At 43.8% G+C, this 25,026-nt stretch overlaps 1 protein-coding gene across 6 annotated transcripts in view; it reads left to right on the top strand.

Annotated features, from left to right (window-relative positions):
- Positions 1-25,026, top strand: part of SYNE2 (spectrin repeat containing nuclear envelope protein 2) — a 300,187-nt gene that overhangs the window by 171,822 nt on the left and 103,339 nt on the right. For 5 of the 6 annotated variants that reach the window (XM_075926393.1, XM_075926394.1, XM_075926392.1 and 2 more), the window contains 13 exons: positions 2,098-2,217; positions 2,921-3,037; positions 6,588-6,821; positions 9,907-10,089; positions 11,287-11,403; positions 13,908-14,020; positions 15,126-15,261; positions 20,726-20,857; positions 21,364-21,516; positions 21,774-21,983; positions 22,504-22,605; positions 23,902-24,021; positions 24,206-24,406. In XM_075926393.1, the coding sequence (XP_075782508.1) occupies positions 2,098-2,217; positions 2,921-3,037; positions 6,588-6,821; positions 9,907-10,089; positions 11,287-11,403; positions 13,908-14,020; positions 15,126-15,261; positions 20,726-20,857; positions 21,364-21,516; positions 21,774-21,983; positions 22,504-22,605; positions 23,902-24,021; positions 24,206-24,406 (1,938 nt within the window). The remainder of the gene's footprint in view (positions 1-2,097; positions 2,218-2,920; positions 3,038-6,587; positions 6,822-9,906; positions 10,090-11,286; positions 11,404-13,907; positions 14,021-15,125; positions 15,262-20,725; positions 20,858-21,363; positions 21,517-21,773; positions 21,984-22,503; positions 22,606-23,901; positions 24,022-24,205; positions 24,407-25,026) is intronic. The other variant, XM_075926397.1, reaches the window with a different exon arrangement.

The following is a 25,026-nucleotide window of genomic DNA, read 5'->3' on the forward strand; positions in this document are numbered from 1 at the left end:
TGAGGTGCCAGTGTGCTTCCCTTGGATAGAATGCTCTGGGAAGAGGCTGTAATGTCGTAAGAGTTCATTGCCATATTATTTGTATTCAAAAGATGCATTCAACAGAAGAAAATAATCTCTGGGGATTTGCAAGAGGATAAATACAGCCTCTTTCCCTGTTACTGTTTTATTTTTTATTACCATCATAGACCTGAGTGATGTTTCAGATGAACAAGGAATCGTGGCCCATGTTGGAAGATCTTATAGTACTGTGGTTTCCAAACTTTTCAGCATTACGCCCCCCTTCTTGATTTTTGAACAAACCCTCATCCCCACCCCGCCAAAAAAAAGCAGCAAAACTCGTTGAGAAAAAAAAGGAACTGAGCGGGCAGCAAAACTTGATTGGGGGAGGCTGGGTCGCCTTGCGCGCCCCCCCCCCCCTGGAATTTCTTCATGCCCCCCCCATGGGGGCACTTCTCCCAGTTTGGGAACCCATGATTTAGTATGTGTCCCCACTCCTGCAAACACTTATGCCTACACTAAACTTGAAGCGCATGAATATCCCCATTGATTCTGGTCATCTGAGTAGTCTCTGAAGTCAATGAAACTGTTCACTAAAGGTGGCTGGATACTGGAATTCTCATTCTGTGGGAAAGGCCAACATTGAAAAAAAATAATTCATTCTGAAATAGAGCAAGAGAAAAAATCCTCAGAGATCACCAGTTCCAAAATCTTACTTTGGTAGGTGTGGCGCTGGGGAGCTTGGGTTCTGAGCAGATTGAAGAAAGTGGGAGCTACCATTCCCCAGGTTTCTGGGATGTTGTTGAGTTTGTAGCCTTTGTTTCAAGCCATTTTCTTGACTGGGCTGCAAAGGAGCTGGGCAGCCATGGAGCTGGCAACAGTTTTCCAATGTAAAATTGAAATTTTCCCATGGAAGACTTGTGGTTTTGTGGAAAGTGAATTTTCCATCTGAAAATAATTTTCAGAGAAAGTTTCTCAACCAGCTCTGCTATTTATGTATAGTTAAAACACATGCCAAAGTGCTTGTGAGATTAGTGCCTAAGTATTCTGTAGGACAACAGTGCATAACCTACCCAGTTTTTGGTAGCATGAATAGTTATTACCATCTGATGGCCTTCAGTAGCTAATGGGAAATACACTGGTGATTTCAGTCTTTTTTCAGATATATCTACTCACAAATTATCCCAGTGGCATCTTCATTGGCAGCCACTGCAGAGAGACCAAGAATTGGAAGCACATAAACTCTGGTAGCCTATCATGTCTGGAGTTGGTCAACACTAAAGCATGTTGGCATGGCCAAGTGGGAAAATCTTTGCTACCACTGCCCAGGCTGTGCACGTTTATATAAAGCAAGAATTTTGGTTTTCAGGCGTGCGGATTGAGTGCCTTTGTGGTGATCAATTTCATTTGCACAAAAGTGAAAAAGATAAAGAAATACTAATTTATCGAGATCGAAAAAAGTATTTTAAACAACACAAGCAATTTAGAATGTTTGAAATCTGTAGAAAGGGCCATTGGCAACTGTCATCATGAGACCAGTGACTGGAAATGTGTAGAACAGTGGTCGGCAACGTACAGCGTAGAACAGTGGCACGCAAGATGATTTTCGGTGACGGGCACAAGATGAACGGGCTCCCCCTCACTCCCCCCCAACCCGCAATGAGGAGCCCATACTGGCGATCCAGCATCTCACCCCCCCTCAAGATTGAAGCCAGTGCTGTCTTCCTGCAGGAGGGTGAAAGCCCCAAGGCTCCACACTGGATCTGGCTTGCAGGGAAACGTACGCACACTGCTCCTCCCCTCCCCACAGGAGAAGCCAGAATGGAGCCCAGGGCAGGAGATCAAGTGAGCTCACTCCCCCAGGAGAATGGTGCGGCCCAGGGCAAGAGGGTTAAGTCTTGGCACTCCACTTGGGAAAAGTTGCCGACCCCTAGTGTAGACAGATGACTGTGTAGTTAAGATTACTGAATAAAGGAGGATGTTCGTAGCAGAAATGTACCATAGAGTGGCTAATGGTTTCAGCCATTAACATTTTCTGAAGAAGCCTTTGAACTGCAATGTCCTCAAACTAATGCTGGGCTTTTGCTGTTTTCAAAGGAAAATGCCATAGTGCCACCAGCTGAAAGTTTTTGGCCTTCAGGAAAAAGAGATGAGCGAGACAGAGACGACAGTGGAGCTTCCTGGTCCTCTGGCACCTTATCAGATGGCATTGCCCTGGTAATGTTCTTCCTGTTTACCCTCTGCATGTGGGAGTTCTTCCCTGTGTAGAAGGCCTCTACAAGGCCAGTGCATTGTTTCTGTCCTCAGAACAGCGATTGAATGGGATTCCAGGGGTGCATTGGTCTAGCATGGGCCCTTCAAACTGGGCTAAATTTCACCCTCTCAGCAGGAAAACTGTTCATCTGAAGAAGCTGGCTATGCCCATGAAAGCTCATGATACCATCTACATGTTTTGTTAGTCTGTAAAGTGCTACCAGACCTTTTGTTGTTTTTCAAGTTTATCCTATATGTGATGTCTACCAAAAATGCAAAGATGTCAATGCAAATTCAGGTTAACGGAGAGGTCACCCCCTCTCCTCCACTCCCTTTTTAAAGAACAAAAATTAGACTTTTATTGGGTGTTTACTCTCCCTTCTGTGTGGCACAACCTGGAGAGGATGTGTGGTTTTTGAAGCAGGAGTGGGCAGCCTGTGAATAATCTAATCAACTACAATCTGTTCTCCATTGTCTCCCAATAAAGGAGTGAGAGCTGTAGCTATCTATCTCTATGTATCTCTATGTCAGTTGTGAGGGAACTATCCTGTATTTGTTCTTGGCCCAAAACAATGCATGGGTTGATTGATTGCAGCCCTTGAGGCTTCCAAAGCACATCAAAGCAGTGACAATAGTCATGTTTCCACTGCTGCCTTTCTTTTGATAGGATGCTGATGTGTTACCAGAATCATGTGATAAACACAGCAAGGAAACATCTTTTCAAGTTGCACAGAAAACTGGAAGTGATGAAGACTGTGCTGCCGACCTTAATAATCAGGCAGTGGTAAGTTATGCTGATCTCAAATAGCCCGAATTTGGTGACCTTCTGGGCATACTGCAAAAAACATCTGTTTGACGGGGAATTGGAAGCAGGTTGAGGGTGTCCTTCCTACAACCAGGAAGAGGTAAAAAGGAACTCTTCTGAGTAGTGGTTGGCTTGCTGAGCTCCTATCTGAATGATTATTTCTATTCTAATGGTGTTTTCTTGTAGCACTAACTCTGTGTGAGGGCACCTAGATCCTTGTATCGGCTTCTTTCCCGGAAAAACTGCAGTCTAGACATACCCTGAAACTCAGAAGAATAGTTGCCTGGGACAAACAGTTGCTTCCCCACTAGCCACCAGCAGCGGGAGCACTGGGGGACCTAGAGCCACCATAGCTGCCAATGTCCCTTAGTACTCTTGGAACAAAATTTCCATTGGAGAGGTCCTTCCTTCCCTGAATTGTCCTATATGGTTATTTTGCTGGCAATGTGATTCCATCCCAGTTTCCTCCCCCAAATATTACATCATACAAGTGAATTCAACTGATTTCTTTCCAAGATCATAAATTTACTGGACAGACATAGAATCGTAGAATGAAATTAATTCCTGTAAACATGAGAAAGCAAACTGATTTAGTGAGAGAGACTTTTTATTCAGCTAGACCAGGATTTTGATAATTAAATACTTGTTCTGACAGGTGGCTAATTGAGTTCAGTATGCACTTGACCAATGTGCATTTATTCTGGTGCTATAGCAGGCCTACATGGAAAGACATTTGGAGCTACATTATAAAAATATTAAATATCTTTGAATTCAGTCTAGGTTAATGGAAATGAAACTGTTTTAATACATACTGCTGGCTAGGTCTCACCGTAACATCCACTACTGCTCAGTCTACCTCAAACAAATATATTTGCTTTAAAGGAGGGGCAAGACAGAGTACTGACTGACAACAGAACTTTTAACATTAGGAAGTGGGTTAATTTGTGTTCTCTACTTAGAAAATATCTTTACATACTGGTATACTTCACAGATGATAGTGCCATCTCCATCTTCTTTACTGGAAAGTTTTAGCTAAACTGAAGTGGGAATGTTTTGATTTCAGTGCCATTTTTAATAGGAGAAAATCAGGGTTAATAAGTTTGACTCTCATTTTGTTTAGACCTTTATTGTTTCAATTTTGCTTTTACTTTTATATTTAATATATATTTATTTTTTTATATTTCATGTATATAATATTATTGTTTTGACATTATCAAATTAAACATTGCTGTTGGAATAAAAATTCCAAAAAAAATTGAGTTCAGTAGTAAAACTTTTAAATTTTGTTCCATTTGAGAATAGAAACAAATTTCCAAATGTCAGGTGTTTCCTACTGGATAGAAATCCCATTTTCCTACAAGTACAGGTTTAAAATCCTGTATTAAAGATACATTTAAAAAAATCTTACTCTACACACCAAAAAGAAATTAATCTTTTTTCACCCTTCCATATGTATGTGAGTGAATGAACTTGTAATATCAAACACATTTAGACCTAAAGCTGAAAATCTCAGCGGACAGTTATGCTTGTGCAAACACATACAAGAACACTTGTTCACAGGTATATATTTAATCAGTTCCTGGATCTGTAGTATTAAATTGGGGGGGGGGGAGTTGTTTTTGTATGTTTAATTCAGAATGGCCACGTTCCAGGCCACTTAAGACAAATAACAAAAGTGACATTTTACTTATTTAATGAAGTAACATAATGTATTATTTAAAACCTTATATTTTTCCAATCTTGTCATCCACCTACTCATGCTGTTGGTGTGTGTGCAGTTATTGTTCCTAGGAATGTTACTTAGTGTGTAATTGAATAGTTGTGTAACCAATTTTAGAGGTTACACAACTCTTTGATGGTCCCTGGAGGCAGGGTTGGCAGCCAATGAGCTCCTAGTTCCACTCCCGGGAAGAGCCCCCACCACCTTGTGCTGCTGCCTCTCTACCAGAGGCAGCAGTGTGGGGTGGCAGCAGTTAGGGTTGCCAGATGGTCTCCCAAAAAATATCAGACGCGGTCATTTTTTGGTCGAGCCAGAAAAAAAAAAAAAGGAACGCTAGATGATAATGTCCAGAATGGTGATCACAATCCCGCCTCCCAGGTGGGACTCCCAGGCTGGGAGGCGGGGCCGCCATCGCTGCTGGGAGCCTGTGACTCCTAGCCACTCCCCCCGCCAGACTTCTGTGCAATCACAGGTTCCTAGCGCCGATCGTGGCCCCGCCTTCCAGCCGCTCCTCCTGCCCATGCCAGGCTTCCATCCAGTGCGCAGCCGGAAAAATCAGAGATACCGGACATTGCACATGTCCAGTATTCTCTGATTTTTTTTTTACCGGACAAAGAGTGCGGATACCGGACTGTCCAGTAGAATACTGGACACCTGGCAACCCTAGCAGCCCCTGTCCACAGGGGGCCTGTGTTCACCGCAGTCAGAGAGTGTTCCATGGCAACAGTCCCTGTTCATGGGGAATTCAGACTATCCCCCCACCAATGGGCTGCTGCCACGCGAACATGGGCTTATTCACAGTAGCTTCCCCGGCCCTACCCTCCCTGCAGTGCTGCCTCTGATAGAGGCAGCAACATGGACGGGGGGAAGGCGGCACTGTGGAGCCAGTGTTGGGGACTCCTGCGTGCTCCCCCTGCCTTTGTAGCAGGGTGAGGGCAGCAAGTGGGTCCGTGGAGCTGGCACCCTGCATGTATCAGCTCCCACCTGCTTCTCCTCCTCGCTGAGCCTGGGGGTAGAGGGGAACAGGCAGATCCAGTGTTCATGGGGAGCCATCTTAAACCTGACTCCCTCCCCCCCCCCCCCCCCCCCCCCCCCGGGCACCGCATGTAGTTGTTTACACATTGTCATCCCTAATGGTTCCACTACCAGATTAGTGCCCAGCTGTCTGCATTTTTTCATATGCTTGCCTTGCACATGCAATGCTCGATTTGTATATAAAAATTAGAGATTTGCTTATGCATGGGTGTGCCTGCATATGCACAACCCCTAACCTACGTATGCATTTTTGAAAATTTGCCTCGCTGTCCAAAACCTAAGAAAATTGTATTTATTGCAGAATGTTAAAGGCTGCTCCTAAGGTGAAAATAAGTTGAAGGGAAGGTTTCAGTTAAGACTCTAGAAAGTTTTCTGTATAACCTGCATTCTAAATGAAAAATGGATTAAAGATATTTGGAACTGAAAAGTAGCCTAAAAGTAGTTAAGTATTGGCTAAGTGCATGCTATGCATGCCTTAGAATACACCACTTTGATCAAAGCCACACCAAAAAAAACACCTATCCTCTGGGATATCTTGTTGTTTAACTATGAGTCATTGTTCTTCCTGTCTGCTGAGGTATACCTGTGCAAACGCGCGCTGCTTGGAAACGTTTTTTGCACCAGATCATGTGATTACTCAGTGCAGTTGTTGAGTTTTTTCTTTCTGTTTTAACTTGGGAATAAGGTGACAGTGCAGGTTCAGAGCTGTTTATATGCCAAAGTTAAACATTTTCTGCTGATAGATTTTCTGTGTTTGAATGTCCTTTGCTTCAGGGTGATACGCCTTCTTCTGTCACAAACACTGGCCAGTGCTTTCAAAAGAAACCGGGAGAATCAAAGGAAACCGTGGATAGCAATAGGCCTGAGCCTGAAAAGATCCTCCATGTCTGCCAGGCACAGATTACAGAGCTGGAGCTGTGGCTAGAAAAAGCTAAAGTGTCTCTGGAATCAGAAACCCAGACCCCAGAAATGCAGCAGATGGTGGAACAGCAACTTGCTGATTGCCAGGTAAGATTAAATGGTCAGAGTTCACCGCTGCCATCTAAACCGATCACCCTTCCCCCAATAGGTGTGTTTTACATAAAAGCTACAATTACAGTTCCAGCACCTGTGCCTGATAACTCTGTTGAACAATGTAGAGAAGAGTAATCACTTGATTTAGATTTCAGCTGCTTTTTTCCAGTGATCTTTTTTAAAACCATATTGTACCCATTTAGTTTCCTTGTGTATATTTTAGCATCTGGGAACTTAGCTATGACTTAAAGCATAACAAATTTGTGTTTATAAAAAAATTTGATGTAATGTACATTGATTATGTGGGTTTGCATAGTATAATACTCATAAACAAATTTCCCGGTTTAAATTCACTCGTAAAAGGCATAAAAGACGTTTTTGTATGAGAGTGACTTCAGCCATGAGAAAAGCTTGGTTTCAAAATGGAGAATTAGCTAACCATTTGACATGTCCATTTTATTTTAGTGCAGGCGTTTCAGGTTAAAGTGCTCTAAAATGTAAATTTTTGTTTTGTACCCTGGGGCCCAATCCTGAAGACTTAAGCTTCGTCTTGATTTTGCTCACTTACTATCTGGTTATCCCAGATGTAACCTCAAGGGTCAAATCTGGCAGAGAACTGGAATACACCCAGATGGAACTGCAATTCCACAAATCCTCTATCCCTTGGAGCAATTGGTGCCAAGGCAGGCTCTGCATTCCAGCAGTGAGAGTAAAAGCACAGTTACAGTGAAACAGTCTTCAAGATTAATTTGCTTTGCTTGCATATCTAAGTTTGCAGCTCATTTATGCTACTAGGCTTTGTTGAGACGAGGGATTTGGACAGGACAGGTGACCAGTTCAACTTGTCAAAATTGAACTTGATATTAAACTCTGACTATATTGGTATTAAATGGGGTTTACAATATAGTCAGAGTTTAATACCAACACTCCAGTCATCTGAAGAAGTGGGCTGTGCCCATGAAAGCTCATGATACTATCTACATGTTTTGTATTAATATAGCCAAAGCAATTTCCTTTCCTCACTCACTGACCTCCAAGTCACTCCAAGACTTCAGGGATCATGGTGGACATTCATCTGATGTAAACTCCAGTGCAATACAGTGGCCAAAAATGCTAATGCAGCCCTCAGATGCATAAACCAGAATGACGAATAGGAACAGGGGGTATATTTTCATTGAAAGTCTGATTTATAGGCTTATTGGCACAGGGCCAGCAGGGTACCTACTTGCTGCTCCTAGATTGAGAAATGGCCACAAACGTTTAGAGTGTGTGAGTATTTGTGGGCTAGGATTTGAGGCATGGGATAGGGTGTGGACATGGGCTCTGGGAGGGAGTTTGAGTGTGGGAGGGAGCTTGGGGCAGGGTGTTGGGGCATAGGAGGGGATTCAGGGTCTCAGAACCAGAGTGCAATTATCCTGGAGACTCCCTGCAAGCAGTAACCTATCCCTGTTGCTCCTGATGGATGTGACTAGGTGGCTCTGCATTGCCACTGCCCTGCACTGGTTTCACAGCTCTTGTTGGCCAGGAATCGCAGCCAATGGGAGCAGTTGGGTTAGCTCCTGTGGGTGCAGGCAGAGCGTATAGCCATCTAGCCATGCCTCTGCCGGGAGCAGCTGGGGCACGTCATCGCTTATGGGGATCCATCTGGATCTGGCACCCCAAAACCTCTCTCCATGCCCCAATTCATGAGCCCCCTCCCACATCCAAATTCCCTCCCCACACATCCCCAGCCCAGCCGCGCACCTGCTCCTGCGCCCAAAGTCCCTCACTCTTCGTTACCAGGAATTGTTCACTTACCAGCACCCACATCCCCCAACATACAGGATAAAAATTCTTTTACTGTATGTAGTTTGCCAAAGAGAAAGTTAATGGGTGACTTGATTACAAGTACCTTTTGTGAGAAACAAATATTTGACAATTAGCTTTTCAGTTTAGAAGGCACACATGTAACAAAATCCAGTGTCTGGAAATTGAGGCTAGAAAAATTGAGATTTGGAATGAAGTACAAATTTTTGACAGTGTGAAGGTGGCTAACCACTGGAACAATTTATCAAGGTTTCTCTTGGCTTCTCTGTCACTGGCAATTTTAAAATCAGGATTGGATGTTTTTCTAAAAGATATATAAGCTAGTTCAAAAGTAATTATTCTGGGGGAGGTTTCTGGCTTGTGTTGCACAGGGGGTCAGACTAGATGAGCACAGTGGTACCTTCCAGCCTTCAAATCTGTGCACCATTTAAGCACTGTCGCAGCATTCATTTACAGATAGGCCCCAATAGCAGCTCAAAATCAGGGCAGCACTAGAAGCCACCTTTGTCCCCTCTCCTCCTGGGCTGTAACCTCTTTGGGGCATCTCTCACAGAATCTAGTCCAGAATTGTTCTGCCTTGCATAGGAGTAACTGAGTAATGCGTAAGTAATGGCATTAGTATTTCTCACTGTACAGTCTGTGGGTTGCAAAGGCACTTCCTTTTGTACGGAAGGCCACCATACATACAGTTTCATTTCTCATTTGATGGCTGGATTGGGGATTTTTTTGGGAGCGATTTCTGATTTTCCTCCCTCCATTTTTTTCTGAACACCTGGGCTGTGTCTAGACTGGCAAGTTTTTCCGCAAAATCATCTGCTTTTGCGGAAAAACTTGCCAGCTGTCTACACTGGCTGCTTGACTTTCCGCAAAAGCACTGACGATCTCATGTAAGATTGTCAGTGCTTTTGCGGAAATACTATGCCGCTCCCGTTCGGGCAAAAGTCTTTTTCTGAAAGATGTTTGCGCAAAAGGGCCAGTGTAGACAGCAGAGATTTGTTTTCCGCAAAAAAGCCCCAATCGCGAAAATGGCGATCAGGGCTTTTTTGCGGAAAACCGCATCTAGATTGGCCACAGACGCCTTTCTTCAAAAAGTGCTTTTGCGGAAAAGCGTCCTGCCAATCTAGACGCGCTTTTCTGAAAATGCTTTTAATGGAAAACTTTTCCATTAAAAGCATTTCTGGAAAATCATGCCAGTGTAGATGTAGCCCTGAAGTATGAACAGTGACTAGAGTGTGTTTATAAGGATGAGTAATTTAACTACTTTCTTTCTTAGGTTATGTTGTCAGAGTTAGAACAAAAGGTTGTTTCTTTATTGGAGGATTGCAGAGATAGGCAACAAGGAGATAGTGCAGTTCCTCAGCAAGAAGCTGAGGCCCTTTCCTTGAAGCTGAAGGATGTTAAGTGCAGTTTGGAAAAAGTCCAGGTGTTGCTTCAGGACAAATACAGCGAAGAACAGGTAAGAATCCTGAATTCTATGCAAAGTCCAATAAGAGAGACATTGTGCTGCAATAGGAGAAAGCTTCAGCGGACTAGTTATAACAGTCTATGTGAAATTAAGGGATGGATGCAAATGAGTGTGAACATCACTCACTGTCATTTCAGTTTGCAGTGCTGTATAATTATGTGCAGCTTTCTACTTGTAATGCATTTTAGTGGTTCTCTGAACGATTTCATTTTGCTTAAAGAGCATAGTGTCTGAGGTCAAGGTTTTGTGAGTCACAAATGCGAGCGAATGCAAAAAATATTTTAAAGACTTTTTTTTAAATGTTTTGTACAATAAAGATCCCAGGGGGAGGGAGGGAGGCACTTCTGGAGACTGTAGCCTTCTCTTCAGAGAACAGGAGTAGCAAGGGAAGTGACAATAGGCTGTTCTTTGTGTTCAGTACTCCTCTGAGTATCACTTTGAATATCGGGGCTGAGATTGACTGACTTATTTGCAGTCACTTACAGCTACAAGGGAGCTCCCCACCCCCTCTGTTTATGATGGCTTCAAGAAAGTCTGCTAGAGGCGAAGCAAAATGCAGGACAATGTAGCACTTTAAAGACTAACAAGATGGTTTATTAGATGATGAGCTTTCGTGGGCCAGACCCACTTCCTCAGATCAGCATGCTATTGGCAAAGGCAGCTGCAGTGTCACCTCCCCTGAAACTGCACTGCCTGAAGGGTGAGCTCAGGTATCCAGGGAAGGACTAGTGATGCTAAACATTCCTGTTGAATACCAACATACCTCTACAAGTATCACCAGGCAGAAAATCTACAAAGCTTCTGGAACATACAAGCCATTTGTAAGTTGGAAGCTAGTTTACACACATAAATTGCACCTCATCATAGTTTATTCAGGTGTCAATGAGACTTCCAAAACCATGCTTTCCTGTAAGTTTGCTACCAATAATGTGGGAGAGGTGAACAACTAAGAGAGGATTTTACTTGGAGATGAGGATAAATTCAAAGTCTCCCCAGGTGAAACCTCACAAAAGTCTTTGCAGCAATCCTCTAGTAGCAGCCTTGTTCCACCCTTCTGAGAAATTGCCTGAGCTTCATCCCCTGTTTATTTTTCAGAGCCTGTCATGATATCTCTTCTCTAAACTGCACACATGTTTTGCCATCTTTTCAATTTTGAGAGCTCTAACAAATGTCTGTCTCACTTCACAGCACAACTGTGAAAGGATCCCTTCAGAGGTCCCCCAACCTGGCAGCTCCAAAGTATCCAACTTGATTACCACCGACACGCCACCATTGAGCAGATGTAAAGGTTTGCAGCAGCGTCAGGTAATCTGACTGCTCATCCCACAAGCATGAAGAGCAGTTGTCTGTTATCTGCTATGTTCAGATGTGCTCTGCTGTTAGGGCTAGACTGTGACTTGGATTATGTACCTCCACAGGGAGGGAGAGGCATCCTTGCATTTCTGTGCTAGTTACCCTGTCTTGGTCCTGGGCATGTGGGCATAAGAGGGCACAGCCTTGAGTACAAGACTTGGGAAAGGAATGGGAAGAGCTTTGGATCCACTCTCAAATCCTGAGCACTTGAGAAGCAGGGGTCGGACGATGTGGTTTGTTCCTGGTAAAGGGAAGCATCAAACTACTACTGTTTGGAGCTGGAAAGGAACAGTGAGCAAGGCCGTCCTATGAGGAGCACTGGGCTTGGAGCTACCCCCTGCAGGCCCTGTCTTATCTTCGCTCCTTTCACAAACTCCACCCCCAAGCAATACAGCCCAGGGGATTACGGGGCCTGCAGCTTGCTCCACTCTGCCATGCCATCCTCCCAGCCTGCTGAGTCCTGCGTCTCCACAGCAGTGGGAAGTGGAGCACCCTGGGGCCTGGGTACTCTGCTTCTCACTGCTGTTGATAAATTGAGTGCCGTGGGCCCGGCAGGGACGACGGAACAGGGTGGTGCAGAGCAAGCTGCCGGGCTGTTCTGAATCCTGCTGCTGGGCTGAAAGCAGTAGGGCAATCCCTACCGCTGCCACGCCAGGCCACCTGGTAATCTTCCAGGTCCTGTCCATAGGATGGCTGGGGTGGCCACCAAGGGGCCCCAAAAGTGCAGGGCTTAGGGCAGCCCCACCCCAAACCATTCTATGGACAGGACAACTCTGCCAGTGAGTGTTATTTAATAGGCCTAAGCTGAGGTAAAAGTGTCATAGAATACTAGGACTGGAAGGGACCTCAAGAGATCATCGAGTCCAGTCCCCAAAGCATCCACAAAGAGTCCAGTCATCACACAAAGCATCTCCTATTTAACTAAATTGGAGTGTGGACAAACCCTTGAGGTGTGGTTCCGGACAGCTTACATGGCCCAACTTCATCATGGCTGTGCCTAGAGGCATGGGGACAACTTGTCAAAAGTGTCTTGGGCACTTAGGAATCTAACTCCAATTGGAAGTGAGAGGGACTTGGATTCCTAAGGGCTAGATATTCAAAAGCACCTAACCCAGTGGCTCCCAATCTTTTTGAGCATATGGACCCCTTTTCAATCTATTCAAATTTTATGACCTACCCCCGCCCCCCACCCCAAACAATGCTGTGCCTGCAGCCTACACATACTTCAGCCTTCTCTGATTCCCAAGCCGCATCCCTCAGCCCACTCAGGAAGCAACATGGGCTGAGGGACTTGCTGGCTGCTGGCACATCCTTCGACCCGTGTTTTTTCCCATGGCTCGGAAAGCAATGTGGGCTGACTCTATTTTAAATGTGGGCTGGCTCTATTTTAAACTTTCCGCAGACCCCCTACAGTACCATCACAGACCACAGGTTAGGAACCACTGACCTAAACTCATGATGAACCTCTTCAGGAACTTCTGAAAATGCCACTGGGCACCTGTCTTCACCTTAAGCACTTACATAGCTTTGAAAATCTGGCCCTAAATATTTCTCTCTTTTGAAAATGGGACTTGAGGCTCCTGGGTAATTGAGGTGCTTTTGAAAATTTAACACACAATCTAGCCCATAGTGCCTTTTAAGTTTATTGTTAGCAGATTAAACATATGAGGTCATGTTCTCTGTTCTGTACATAATACTGTTGATTCTGCTTTTTGAAAATCAGCTTTTCCCTTTTTGTTCCTTCTCTCTTTGAAGAGTACTCAAGTAAACAATCCAGACTGAATCACAGGAGACCCGAGTTGCTGAATTTCTGTTTTAACTCCCTCTTCTGATTAAACACAGTAGTTAAACGCTCTGTTCTCCTGCCCCAATGTGATCAAGGAAGGCAATTAGAGAGACTGTGGAATCCCAGTTACTGAAGGTTTTAAGAACAAGTTTGCCAACACCTATAGCCTAGATCAGTGGTCCCCAACCTTTTGGGGTTGCCGGGGGTGAGACCATGCATGCGCCGTGCACCAGGGCGGGGGCTGTGCATATGCCGCACGCCTGGGGCGCTGCTGCACACATGCCGCATGCCCGGGGCGCAAGAATGGCTTGGGCCAACCCTGATCACTAGGCGGGCTCATGTAAATGCCCCGGCAGGCACCAGGGCGCCCGTGGACACCAAGTTGGGGACCACTGGCCTAGATTTACTTAATCCTGCCTTAGCATGGGGACTGAATAGAAGACCTTTTAAGATGTCTTCCAGCCCTGCATTTTTATGGTTTATTATTTTTAGATCTCAACATAGTCTATTTTTAGATAATCTTAAAAAAAAGTTATGTATTTGGTAAAGTTCTATGTAGTTCCCATGTATATAATCACTTGCTTTTTGTTCTGGTAACTGTTTTTTCTTCTTTGAGAAGAACATGATTTACACACTTTACTTGATCATTCACATTGTTCCTTATTTCCAGGACCTGCTGTTAAAACCCACTGAGCAAAATAATCTTGTCGACTTCATCAAGTTGTATGTAGAAAAAATGCAGCCACACTTTGCTGACGGTGCTACTCAGAAATTAGATTCAAGGTACAAAATAGAAAAATTAGTCATTGAGTGTGGCTTCTAGATATGTGCCAAAGTTTTGTAATATATGCAATTTGTGAGCTACACTACGTGTGACCTCCTAGGTATCTACCCTACACAGCTCTCTGCCCAGCCAAGCAATGTCTGCCATGTCTACCTTGTTATTTTTAGCAGTGTGGTATCCTGCTGCCTGCCCTGCTAGGGCCTTTCCCATCTGTACAAAGTCTCTGGCAGCAAGCAAAAGCTCAGGCAGAGGGAAAAGGCTCCAGCCAAAGCCCTCCCCACCTCCCTACTGCCAGCCCCTTTCACTGCATGGTGTAGCTACACGTGTAATTGCCTTTGTTGTACACACCATTGTAAGAGGAAACATAGCTTTAGCCTTCTGTTGTGCTGCATTGCATTCTGCCCAAACACTGTATGCTACATTATGCCCATGCTTTTAAATGTCTGTGGTGCTGCCTAGAATATTATGCTGATGGCAATTAAAAATAATACACCACCTGATTGATAGACATGGAATATAAATATTCTATGAGTGTGTTCGGAAGGAGGGCTAACATTATTACTATCTTTTATTTCATCTCTTTCATACAACATTTGGTGATAAGTTAAGACCGAATGAATGGGAAAGCTTGAAAAAAAGATTATTATTATTATTATTATTATTATTATTTATTATTTCGGTTGTGCCAACTGTGTGCAAGTACTATACAGACATGTGGAGATAGAGACCCTACCTCCAAGAAGCTGACAGTTTAAGACCCTAGTCCTGCAAGGATATAAGTAGAAACTTAAATTTATTTTCTGGAGTCATCTCACTGAATTAAAGAAGTCGCTGAATGCTTTTCACAATGCATAAAGTTAAGCATGTTTTCAGATCTTTGCAGGATTGCAATCTCAGTGAATAACAAGCACAACAAAGTTGGGGGGGGTGGAAAGGGAGTAGCAAAAAATGTGATTAATGGCGAGGCTAAAATCACACATTCTGTTGGCTTCACTGGGGGCATATAGGGAGGCAGGAGAGTGGGTTAAGGGGAGATAGTTCTATGCTTTATTCTGTCCTAATCTTTCCTTGTTCTTATGGTAATGTTCTCTGAATATTATACAGCAGTGATTCATCTATCCCAAGGAGTGAGTTAGCTGATCTGTTTTTGAGGGACCAGACTGGTGATAAGTGGCAATATTTACAACAAGAACTGTCTGCTACGATGAAGTCTCCTCTGTGTCAGCTTGCTGACCCTCAGGTTCGTTTATGTGCGTTCCAACACAAAGTAGTTATTACCTTTCAAAGTGAAAAAATTACATCCAAAATGAACTGATTATTAAGTTATCACAAAGGCATAGATTAATACATTTTGCTTTCTGTTTCTTCATATAATCTCTCTTAACATCATTAAACAATTGAAAACTGTAATAGCTGTCCAGTTGAAATAATAATTTATAATAGTCAGTGGTATTCTTACACAGCCTTTTTAATATTATGTTTCTCTCTCTCATCCTTGACAGCCATTGTGAGTAGTCATTACCGCTTTTCTTTTAAGTTTCTTGACGTTTCTGCCATGATGAGGAGAATAGGTAGCCATCTAGATGAATTCTTGTGTTAAACAATGAGGCCTGATGCTAACACCTACCCTTACAGGCAGTCCCCGGGTTACATGGATCCGACTTACATCGGATCCCTACTTACAAACAGGGTGAGGCAACCCTGCACTAGCTGCTTCCCCCCAGCAGACCAGGCAGACGTGAAGCTAGCGCGCCCCCCCCCCCCCTCCCAGCAGACCAGGGAGACGCGGAGCAGCTTTTCTCAGCAGACACCTCAGCTTGAGAATAAAGGACTGAGGGAAGTGAGGTGTGGGAGAATAAAACTGAGCTCTGGAGAAATGTTTGGCTAGAGTTTCCCCTACAATATGTACCAGTTCTGACTTGCATACAAATTCAACTTAAGAATAGTGATAGAAATGTAGCCGTGTTAGTCTGGGGTAGCTGAAGCAAAATGCAGGACAATGTAGCACTTTAAAGACTAACAAGATGGTTTATTAGATGATGAGCTTTCGTGGGCCAGACCCACTTCCTCAGATGTGAGGAAGTGGGTCTGGCCCACGAAAGCTCATCATCTAATAAACCATCTTGTTAGTCTTTAAAGTGCTACATTGTCCTGCATTTTGCTTCAACTTAAGAACAAACCTACAGTCCCTATCTTGTACATAACCCGGGGACTGCCTGTATTTAAATGACCAGATAGAGATTAGCCTATTTCTTGCAGCTGCATGTGTGTGGACAAACACTAAGATTCGATCCTGATATCCACTATTGTGGGACTAGATTTATCCTCTCTAAGATAAATGGTGTATGTCAAAGCAAAGTTTGGGTTGCAGGGGTTGAAGATTGTTAGTATGACCTTTCAGGTTTTTACTGTGTGGAAACATCAGTGACTTGTACTGTTGTCAGTTTTGTTCACTTGTATTTTAAAAAAAACCTCTACAAACAAGCTGAGATTCTTCTTAGTGTAGTGTCCCCACGGGGGCCCCACTGTAGGCACATGTGTGCTCCTGCACTTATAATCAGAGATTTTTGGTAGCAGTGGCCTCAGCATGTGTTCTCCCTCCCTCCTGGTCTGCCTAGAGGCTATCTAACATTGGGCTGGAAAAAGCCCTTCCTTTGTCCCTTCCTTAGCTGTATCATTAGCATAATTAGTCGCTGTTTTTGTTTCTTTTGATTCATCTGAAGAAGTGGCTTGTACCCACAAAAGCTCATGATACTATCTACATTTTTTATTAGTCTCTAAGGTGCTGCAAAACCATTCATTACTTTTTAGTTACTAAAAAAACTGAAATTTTTCCTTCTTTTGTTCTCTTTTAATAGTGTTTCCCTTTTCTTTTCTTTTTTTTTTTTTTACTCCCTTGGAATTAAAAAAAAAAAAGTGAAAGAAGGAAAACTTCAGTTTGTTTCCTGTCTAGTCTAGGGGCAGCTCTCCCTCCCTCCATGTAAAAGATTAGGGTTTTTTTCCCTTTTTTCTGATTTAAAAAAAGAAGAGGAGGCGTAAAGAAGACATTTCCTCTGCATTTCTTATTGCTAGGGATTGATCTGTCTGCCCCCACTTGGGGGGCATTCTTAGCTTGAACAGCTCTGAGCGTTGTCTCTCCTAGAAGCAGTTCCTATAGTAGCCAGGCACTCTCATAACCTGGGACAGCCTCCAGGAAGTGCTTCCATTGCCACAGTGAAAATGACAGTCTCACAGGCACAGGGAGCTGAAGTTTAAAACAGTTCCTTATGGAGAAAGCACTTCAGTCTCCAGGAGGCTCCCAAACTGATTATCCCCACAGACGCTTTAACTAAAGAGGTGGGATAGAGCCCTTCTCCCCTCCCTCCCCCCAAAAAACAACAACAACCAAAAACCCCACAGCAGACTCCTCCTGTAAAGGCTGGTAAAAACAAGCTCTGAGTGATTGGCCAACCAGAGGGGCTTTCCCAGTGTGGCCACCTCAGTATGGTTCACCAGCAGCTCTGAAGCATGGTACTCAGAGCCCCCCGCCCCAACGTTAAGGAAACAATTATCGTACTGTCTCTAAAAGAGTGACACAGAGAGAACTGTTGATATCAGAAGTGACAAAACTTCCACTTGCAGTTACATGGTGCAGCAAAACTCTCATCAAGGGAGGTGCTCTGCACCATCTCCATCATTGGTATTTGTCTGTGGAACCAAGTGAGCGCAGGGTACCGCATCAACTCTGGTACCATGGAGACCTGATGGGTGGGGAAGAACTGCAATCCCCACTACATCGTACCAGGGCCCTGGTACTGAGCACATCCAGGCACCCAAAATTGGTCTTGGCACCAAGTTGTGTACAGCCAGTGCCCCAGTCAGTACTGCCCTTACCCAGTGACAAGTCTGACAGCAGCTAGGAGGAAGTTGTGGCCCATTGTCACAATACAGGGATCCTCCCCACGTCCATCAAGCCAACCCACAATTGTGGTATGGGACACCTGGGATAACCCCAACATGCATGCTTCCCTCATTGCCTTATTGCAGTCCTTGGGCGATATGTACACACCTGTCTCAGCCATCCAGTGTGTCTCAGGGAGAGACCATCAGATGGTCTCCTCCCATGTGTCTGTCCAGAGCCCCTGAACCAGGGGTGAAGGAAGCTTTTTTTCAGAACAGGAAGAAGGGCTCAAAGGGAAAGCTACCCCTTCAGCAAACTTCTCCTTATCTTTGCCAGATGTGGTCTCCCTCCCATTGCCTCTTCCTAGGTGATGATCATAAGAACTTGAAGGATTTTGCTACGAGGGTGACAGATGAGCTGCAGATTTCCCTATAAGAGGTGACAGATTCGTATCACAAGTTGAAGGATAGTCTGCACACCTCCTCATCCAGAATTGCCTTCCCAATTAATGAGGAGATTCTAGGTCCTACCTTCATCCCTTAAAGCGGGAGACTTCCTATTTCAACATCTGTAACCCAATTCTTATCATTGTGGTTGTGGTTAATGCATGAAGCAACCAACATTATGCCGACTCAGCCCCATACAATTAGGTTTGGCAAAAAGGAGTATTTGTTGTTGACAGAGCTGTTTAGAATTGTCAATTAGCAAACTATTATGGCCACATATGATTTTGGTAATTATGGAAAAGTCAGCATTTCTGCAACATGTACTGGAGACAGAAAAGTAGCAATTTCAGGTCATCTTTAAAAAGGATGAATTAGTAAACAGATTGTGCTAGAGAAGTCAGAGGAATACCTGTTTGCCCTCTCGTTGCTCCTTGGCTGATTCCTCACATGATCTCTCAAAAAAAATGTCCTTCTCCTTTACTCCAACCTGTGAGTCCTTTGCCTGCAGGTGTGGCTCCTTCTTAGTTCCAGGGCTTAGAAACAGAATGTTCTGATGAGATAAAAGATGTGTTGCTACATGGCTAAAGTTGACCATTCAACATACTTATCTATAAAATGGAAACGATTCCAAGTTGTTAATCTAAACACATAGAGGCAGCCTCCTTCTGATTTTGCACTTCATTGTAGACCTCAAGAGGCCAAAACTCCCATTCAGCTCTATTCAGGTACATCTTGCAGTGGAAATATCCTTTCATCACTAGGTAGAGATATATTTAGTGTTTGCTCACCTGCCTTTGCATAGATTCCTTAAGGACACTGAGAATCTTCTTCCCGTGTATGACACCACCCGCTCCAGTGTGGAATCATAACCTAATTCTCAGGGCTAGACTTCCCTTTGAGTCCATGGCAACTTGCTCTCTTGTACATCCGTGAAGACACATGGACGAGAGATAGTCAATTTCTAATTGCCATCTCCTCAACTAGGAACATAGGAGAAAATATTGGCTCTGGTGGCATACTCACCATTCACAGGTTTTTTTTTTTTTTTTTTTTTTTTTTTTAAAGACAGAGTAACTCTAAGACCATATATCAAGTTTATCCTGATTGTGTCTTTATTTTTCCATATAAATCAAGAGATCAATCTCCCTGTTTTTTCCCCAAAAACCACTCTGTGTGTGCTACGTGTTAGAAGAACACTAGTATTCTATTTGGAGAGGACGAGGGATGGTAGGCAATCTCCTAAACTCTTCACTTCGTCCACAGAAAGATCCCAAAGCTCTGTGATATTGGCTCAGAAAATATCCAAATGGGTGTCTGGTTGCATTCATCCGTGTTCATCAAGGGCATGTGATGTACTTCTGTCCAGAGTCCATATGCATTCCACAAGGTCAATTTCTATCTTGGTCATGGTCCTTACAGATAGCCCTATCTCAGTTATCTGTAGAGCAGCAACTTGGGTCTTTCCCCAAGCACTCACTGATCATTATGTGATCACCGAAGCTGCGGCCCCCAACACCATCTTTGACTCCGTAGTACTCTGTGTAGTAACAGACTCTATTCCGAAGTCCCAGCCTCCAGTGGTAGGTACTGCTTGGAAGTCACCTGCAGTGGAGCACCCATCAGGACACTACTCAAAGAAGAGGACGAAGTTATTCACCTTGTGCAGTAATGATAGTTTTTCAAGATGTGTCCCCCCACAACCCACCCTCCGCCCCTGTACTTCAGAGTTCTCTATAGGGTTCGGCAGTGGAGAAGAAAGTGTGAAGGGCTTTCGCCCGCGCAGTGCTAGATGGCCTCGAGGCAGACCTCGAGGAAGAGAGAGCACATGCATAGGCTCAACGGACACTGCTACCAAAAATCTCCAATTAGGGGCGCACATACACCTATACTGGAGCACCCCTAGGTACACACATCTGGAAGAACCATCGTTACTGCACAAGCTGAATAACTTCCTCTTTTGTGTTCTCAGAAATGATTCCATTACAAAAGCCAGTGTCAATTACTCAAGGAGGATCATGAGCAGTGAAGGATTAGAACATGCAGTACCCACTCAGGGAGAACTTAGTAATCAAGGGGGGTTGCCCTACTGAGGACTGCAGCCTGTAGCTTTGAAGGACTGAAACCCATAGGACTATGTTTTAGCCAAAGACCCAGCTGGCCCCTTTGCATAGTGCACAAATAGGATTGGGTGGATGCAACAGGAATAAAAGCCATTTTTGCAGGTGAACTGTCTGTCTGTCTTACTGAAATGTGACCCATATGTTCCAGGTGGTTTTATTTTAATGCATTGCAACTGATTTAAAAAAATTATGTAGCAGTGTGGTTCAGTGTTTAATCTGAACCATTATCTAACTGTAATTTGCTTTTCCAAATGTTAGATTACAACAGAACTGAATATTCTGCCGAGAGGTGCTATATGTAGCATTAAAACCCCAACTGTTGAGGAACTGAAAACCTACACCATGAAACTTGGAGATCTAAGCCAAGAAGCAAGTGTTGTGCAGACACAGGTACAAATCATATGCTCTGTAATTCCAAAATGTAATTCTAAAACGTTAGACGTAGCTTTAGCACTATAAAGCACAGCTAGTCAGTAACCGTGTTCCCCATGATTGAGTGCCTTATAGAGATGGGCTTTGGTCAGGTGTGGACCAGGTAGAATCAGGTGTGGATTTTGAGAAGCAGCTTTTCATTTTTCTACTGTAGCATTAGCTATTACCAAACATTTGCTGGCAAAATTAATGTCATTTGCACATCAAAATATTAGATAATCGGTCATGTGAATGAATTAAGTTGAGTCTGCAATTAAATCTGCAATATTTCATGGATATAAAATAGGAAGTTGCGTGGGAACTGTTTCCAAATCAGCCCCTCAGTATTTTGCTGTTTTTTTTTATTACTAATTTCCTGTGTTAGCTGCATAGTTCACCCTTTTTCTTTAGTCCATATTCTTGCTCAGTATCATCTCTGACTTAGTTGAAGGCTCTAAAAAATGCTGTAACTTGTCTTCAAACAGGAAAATGTAGCTGGGGAAGCTTCCTTAAATTTGGAGAAAAAGCTCTTTGAGCTGCTTTTGGCGATCAGTCAGTGTTTAAACAATATGGAAGAGATGCTAAACACCTGCATGTTCTCCAATGAAGAGGCTGCTGTGCAGCAGGTACTGTGTGAGGTAAGTGCACCAAAGCGTGGATGGATGGGCATCATTGGGTCACTATTACAACGGAATAGATTGGTCTCCCCTCTCATGTACACAGGTGTAACTCAGGAGTAACTTTACAAAGTCAGTGGATTTACACAGAGAAGGCAAAACATGCCCTTTGGATATGAGTAAAAGCAGAAAGCTGAGTCCTGCTGGTGGTTTTAAAGGTGAATTGTCCCTACCAAGGACCATTTTCAATAGCCTTCTCTTCTTTTTAATCCTTTTAGACACTGTCTCTAGAGCTGCAAAAACTTCATGCAGATATGAGAGAGAAAAAGGATGATCTTTTAAAGTCTGTTGCCTGTGCCGATGGGAGCACTGATGTATTTGTCCAGTGCTTTAACAACGTTCAAGCCCGGCTGGAACTATCTCAGACTGCTGCTGCTTCTAGAAGCAAGTCAATGAAAGCCGGGCTGGATCACAGTAGTAATTATCAGGTACTGTATGGCTGAATGCATGCCTTGTTGTGCAGCATCTATTAGATGTATCAGTGTGAATGCATTTGCATTATAAATGAGTGGTATGACATTTAAAAGAAAGCAAATCCCACCCCTCAAAACCAGAAAAGGCTTTCCCTAGCTTATTGGTGATCTCAGATACCCCTAGGAGCAATGGTGGGATTTTTGGTGAAAGCATCTGGCAAGCCTAACTCTGATTCATTATTCTTTTTCCCCTTCTTATTTTGGAACTGGGCGTCTAATACTCCAGTCATCTGAAGAAGTGGATTGTACCCCCAAAAGCTCATGTTACTATCTACATGTTTTATTAGTCTTTAAGGTGCTGCTAGACTATTTGTTGTTTTTTTAAAGTTTTCCAGTTACAAACTAGTTTGGCTACCCCTCTGAAGCTCAAGAAGATGATGAATCACCATTTGTTTTCTCGCTGCATGTGATTTTATCATTGCTGTTTATTGTTGTGTACATTTCTGAGCTTGTATTTGTTCTTATCTGTTCACAGAATGAAATCAGGTTATTGTATGATCAGTTAATTGAGAAAAAATCTGCTCTACAACAAACTTTGAATGCAATACGTGGGCATAATATTGCTGAACAGCTTCAGGTAATTAACCCAAAATACTAAGTTAAGACAAAATTACCCAGCAGTGGACAAGATTGCCTGGTTTGTGTCTGTAGTTTTTGTTTTTAAAATATGAGAAATAATTTCATATTTTTAAAGGGCTGTCTCATGTTGCTCAGGTACACCTGTGTGGGAGAAGTCCCAGTGAACCATCTCTATGCCCCCTACAGGGCTGGCCTGAGCCATTCGTGCGCCCCGGGCTCCGGAAGTGCGACCGCGCCCCTGGGAGCACAGCCTCGGGCGTGCAGCGCCTCTGGGCGCACGGCGCCCTTGGGCGCCTGGCACATGCGCGGCACCACCCCCGCCTGGTCCAGCAGCCCCGTGCGGTGGCGCCCCCTACAATGGGGCGCCCCGGGCAGTAGCCTGGTCAGCCCATAGCTTGGGCTGGCTCTGGCCCCCTACCCTCCACACTATGCTCTCATGTAACCCCAGGGTTTGATTGCAGTCCTACTAGCTGAACCACAGAGCTGGATCACTTTGACTCTCCTGGGGCACAGGTCACACCAACCCGACAGGTTAGGGCAGAAAGGAAGCAGGACAAGACACGCAAGCACAAAATACAGATATATGTAAAGGCCTTAAGTAGAAAGTCTAGTATTTATTTCAAACTTCCCAAGTAGTATAAGCATTTACATAAGGAATGCCTGGTAAACTGATAAATGCAACAAGCACCGTATCATTCGTAGTATGGTACATGAATTGATTAACCTACCCACTTCTGATTGAGGGCTTAAAACACCCTAAGGAAGGACAGACAGAATGACAAGATAGTGAAGCTGAGGTAGATTGCATGCCCTTTCTGGAGCATGCAACAGCCACTAGCCTGCCCATCTCTCAAAGACCCTATTCAACTAAATCTAGAAATCATATGCATCTAAAGCTTCCTTTATTTCAGAGAAGACCCTTTATGCCAGGTCTCTTGATTTCACTGGGAAACAAAATTCTGCATCCTTAGAGGGTGATGTGTTGTTTTAATGACTACTACTGGGTTAGTAAAATAACTGTGGGTGGCCCAGTACATAGGACCCTAGACTGGGAAAGGTGAATTATTTTTCTGCCTCTGCCACTGGCTGACTTTGTGACCTGGGGTAAGTCACTTTCTTACTGTAACCACTGTCAGTCTTTGTAAACTTGTGGGGTAGAGAGTGTTTCACTATGTGTTTGTACAGTGCTTAGCACGATGGAGTTTCAGTCTTTAGCTGCTACTATAATACCAGTAATAAGGGTGTAAACCAAAAGGAGCAAAACTACATTTAATCCCTTTTTTTTTAAATTCAGAAAACTGATGCATATGCGTTGGAGCTACAAAACTTTGAGACGCAAATAGCAAAACTGAGAGATCATGGGGAGCAATTTCAGTTACCCATGGCTCTGGTCCATGAAGTTTATAAGTTAGAGGTAAGAATACAGAGCAGTCAACATTCTGTCATGCACAATTTAACTCTTCAAAACAAGACATTTTAGGAGGGAATGATTTAGGCCTCCTGGCATGATATGATACTCTAGAAATGTTGCACGCAGGTCTTTGGGTTGATTTACATCTAATAAGAAATAAGCTTATGGAATTTTGTTTAATTCCTAGGATGTTCTGGATGATACCTGGGGGGTTCTGAGAGCCAAGTATGTGGAACTAAATTCTCCTTTCATCAGCGAGAGCCAATACGAAGGTTTGATTCATGGACTGGCGGAATTGTTAGACATTGGACAAGAGAAGGTTGCTCAGGACTCAAAGGAACTAGCGAAAAATAGAGCTACTTTACAGTCTCATCTGCAAAATCACAAGGTATAGCACATGCAACATTGCATGGCTTGAATCATGGTAAAGTGTGACTTTCTATGACTGACTTTTCTCAAATATAATGGCTGAGTAGTTATTGCTACTTCTAGCATAGGAGAGAGTCCAAGGTACTTGAAGTAAATACAGTAAATATTTTGCAAAAGACTGTTTCAAAAACAGTAAATAAAAGGCAGTTTTCACATGGCGTTAAAGTTTGGGCTGGCAAGCAGGAGGTGTCAGACTGCTGGGCTTCCCCCCCCCCCGCCCCCCCCCCCACTCTGCTGTTCGTTTACCTGGAGGAAATGGGATGGCAAAATAAATATGGCCACTCAAGTATGGATGGAATGGCACATTTTTGGGGACCTCTTTGGATTAGGAGTCTGGGTTTGGGGATCTGTTTATCCCTGATTCTGAGCTACCTCTGACTGTACCAAAATGTCAGGAAGATGTTTTGTTTTATAGCCAATATTTTAAAATCTGTGGTAAGGTTAATTAAGGAAGAGTGTGTGACCTAGTGGAGTGAGCAAGAGTCTAGCATAGGGCCTCCTGCTTTCTAACTCCTGTCCCAACTTTCTGTGTGAGGATGAACAAATCACTCTGGGCCAAACCAGCCCACTCTATAAGTG

Source organism: Pelodiscus sinensis, chromosome 4 (assembly GCF_049634645.1).
Source record: "Pelodiscus sinensis isolate JC-2024 chromosome 4, ASM4963464v1, whole genome shotgun sequence".
NCBI classification, from domain to species: domain Eukaryota; kingdom Metazoa; phylum Chordata; order Testudines; family Trionychidae; genus Pelodiscus; species Pelodiscus sinensis.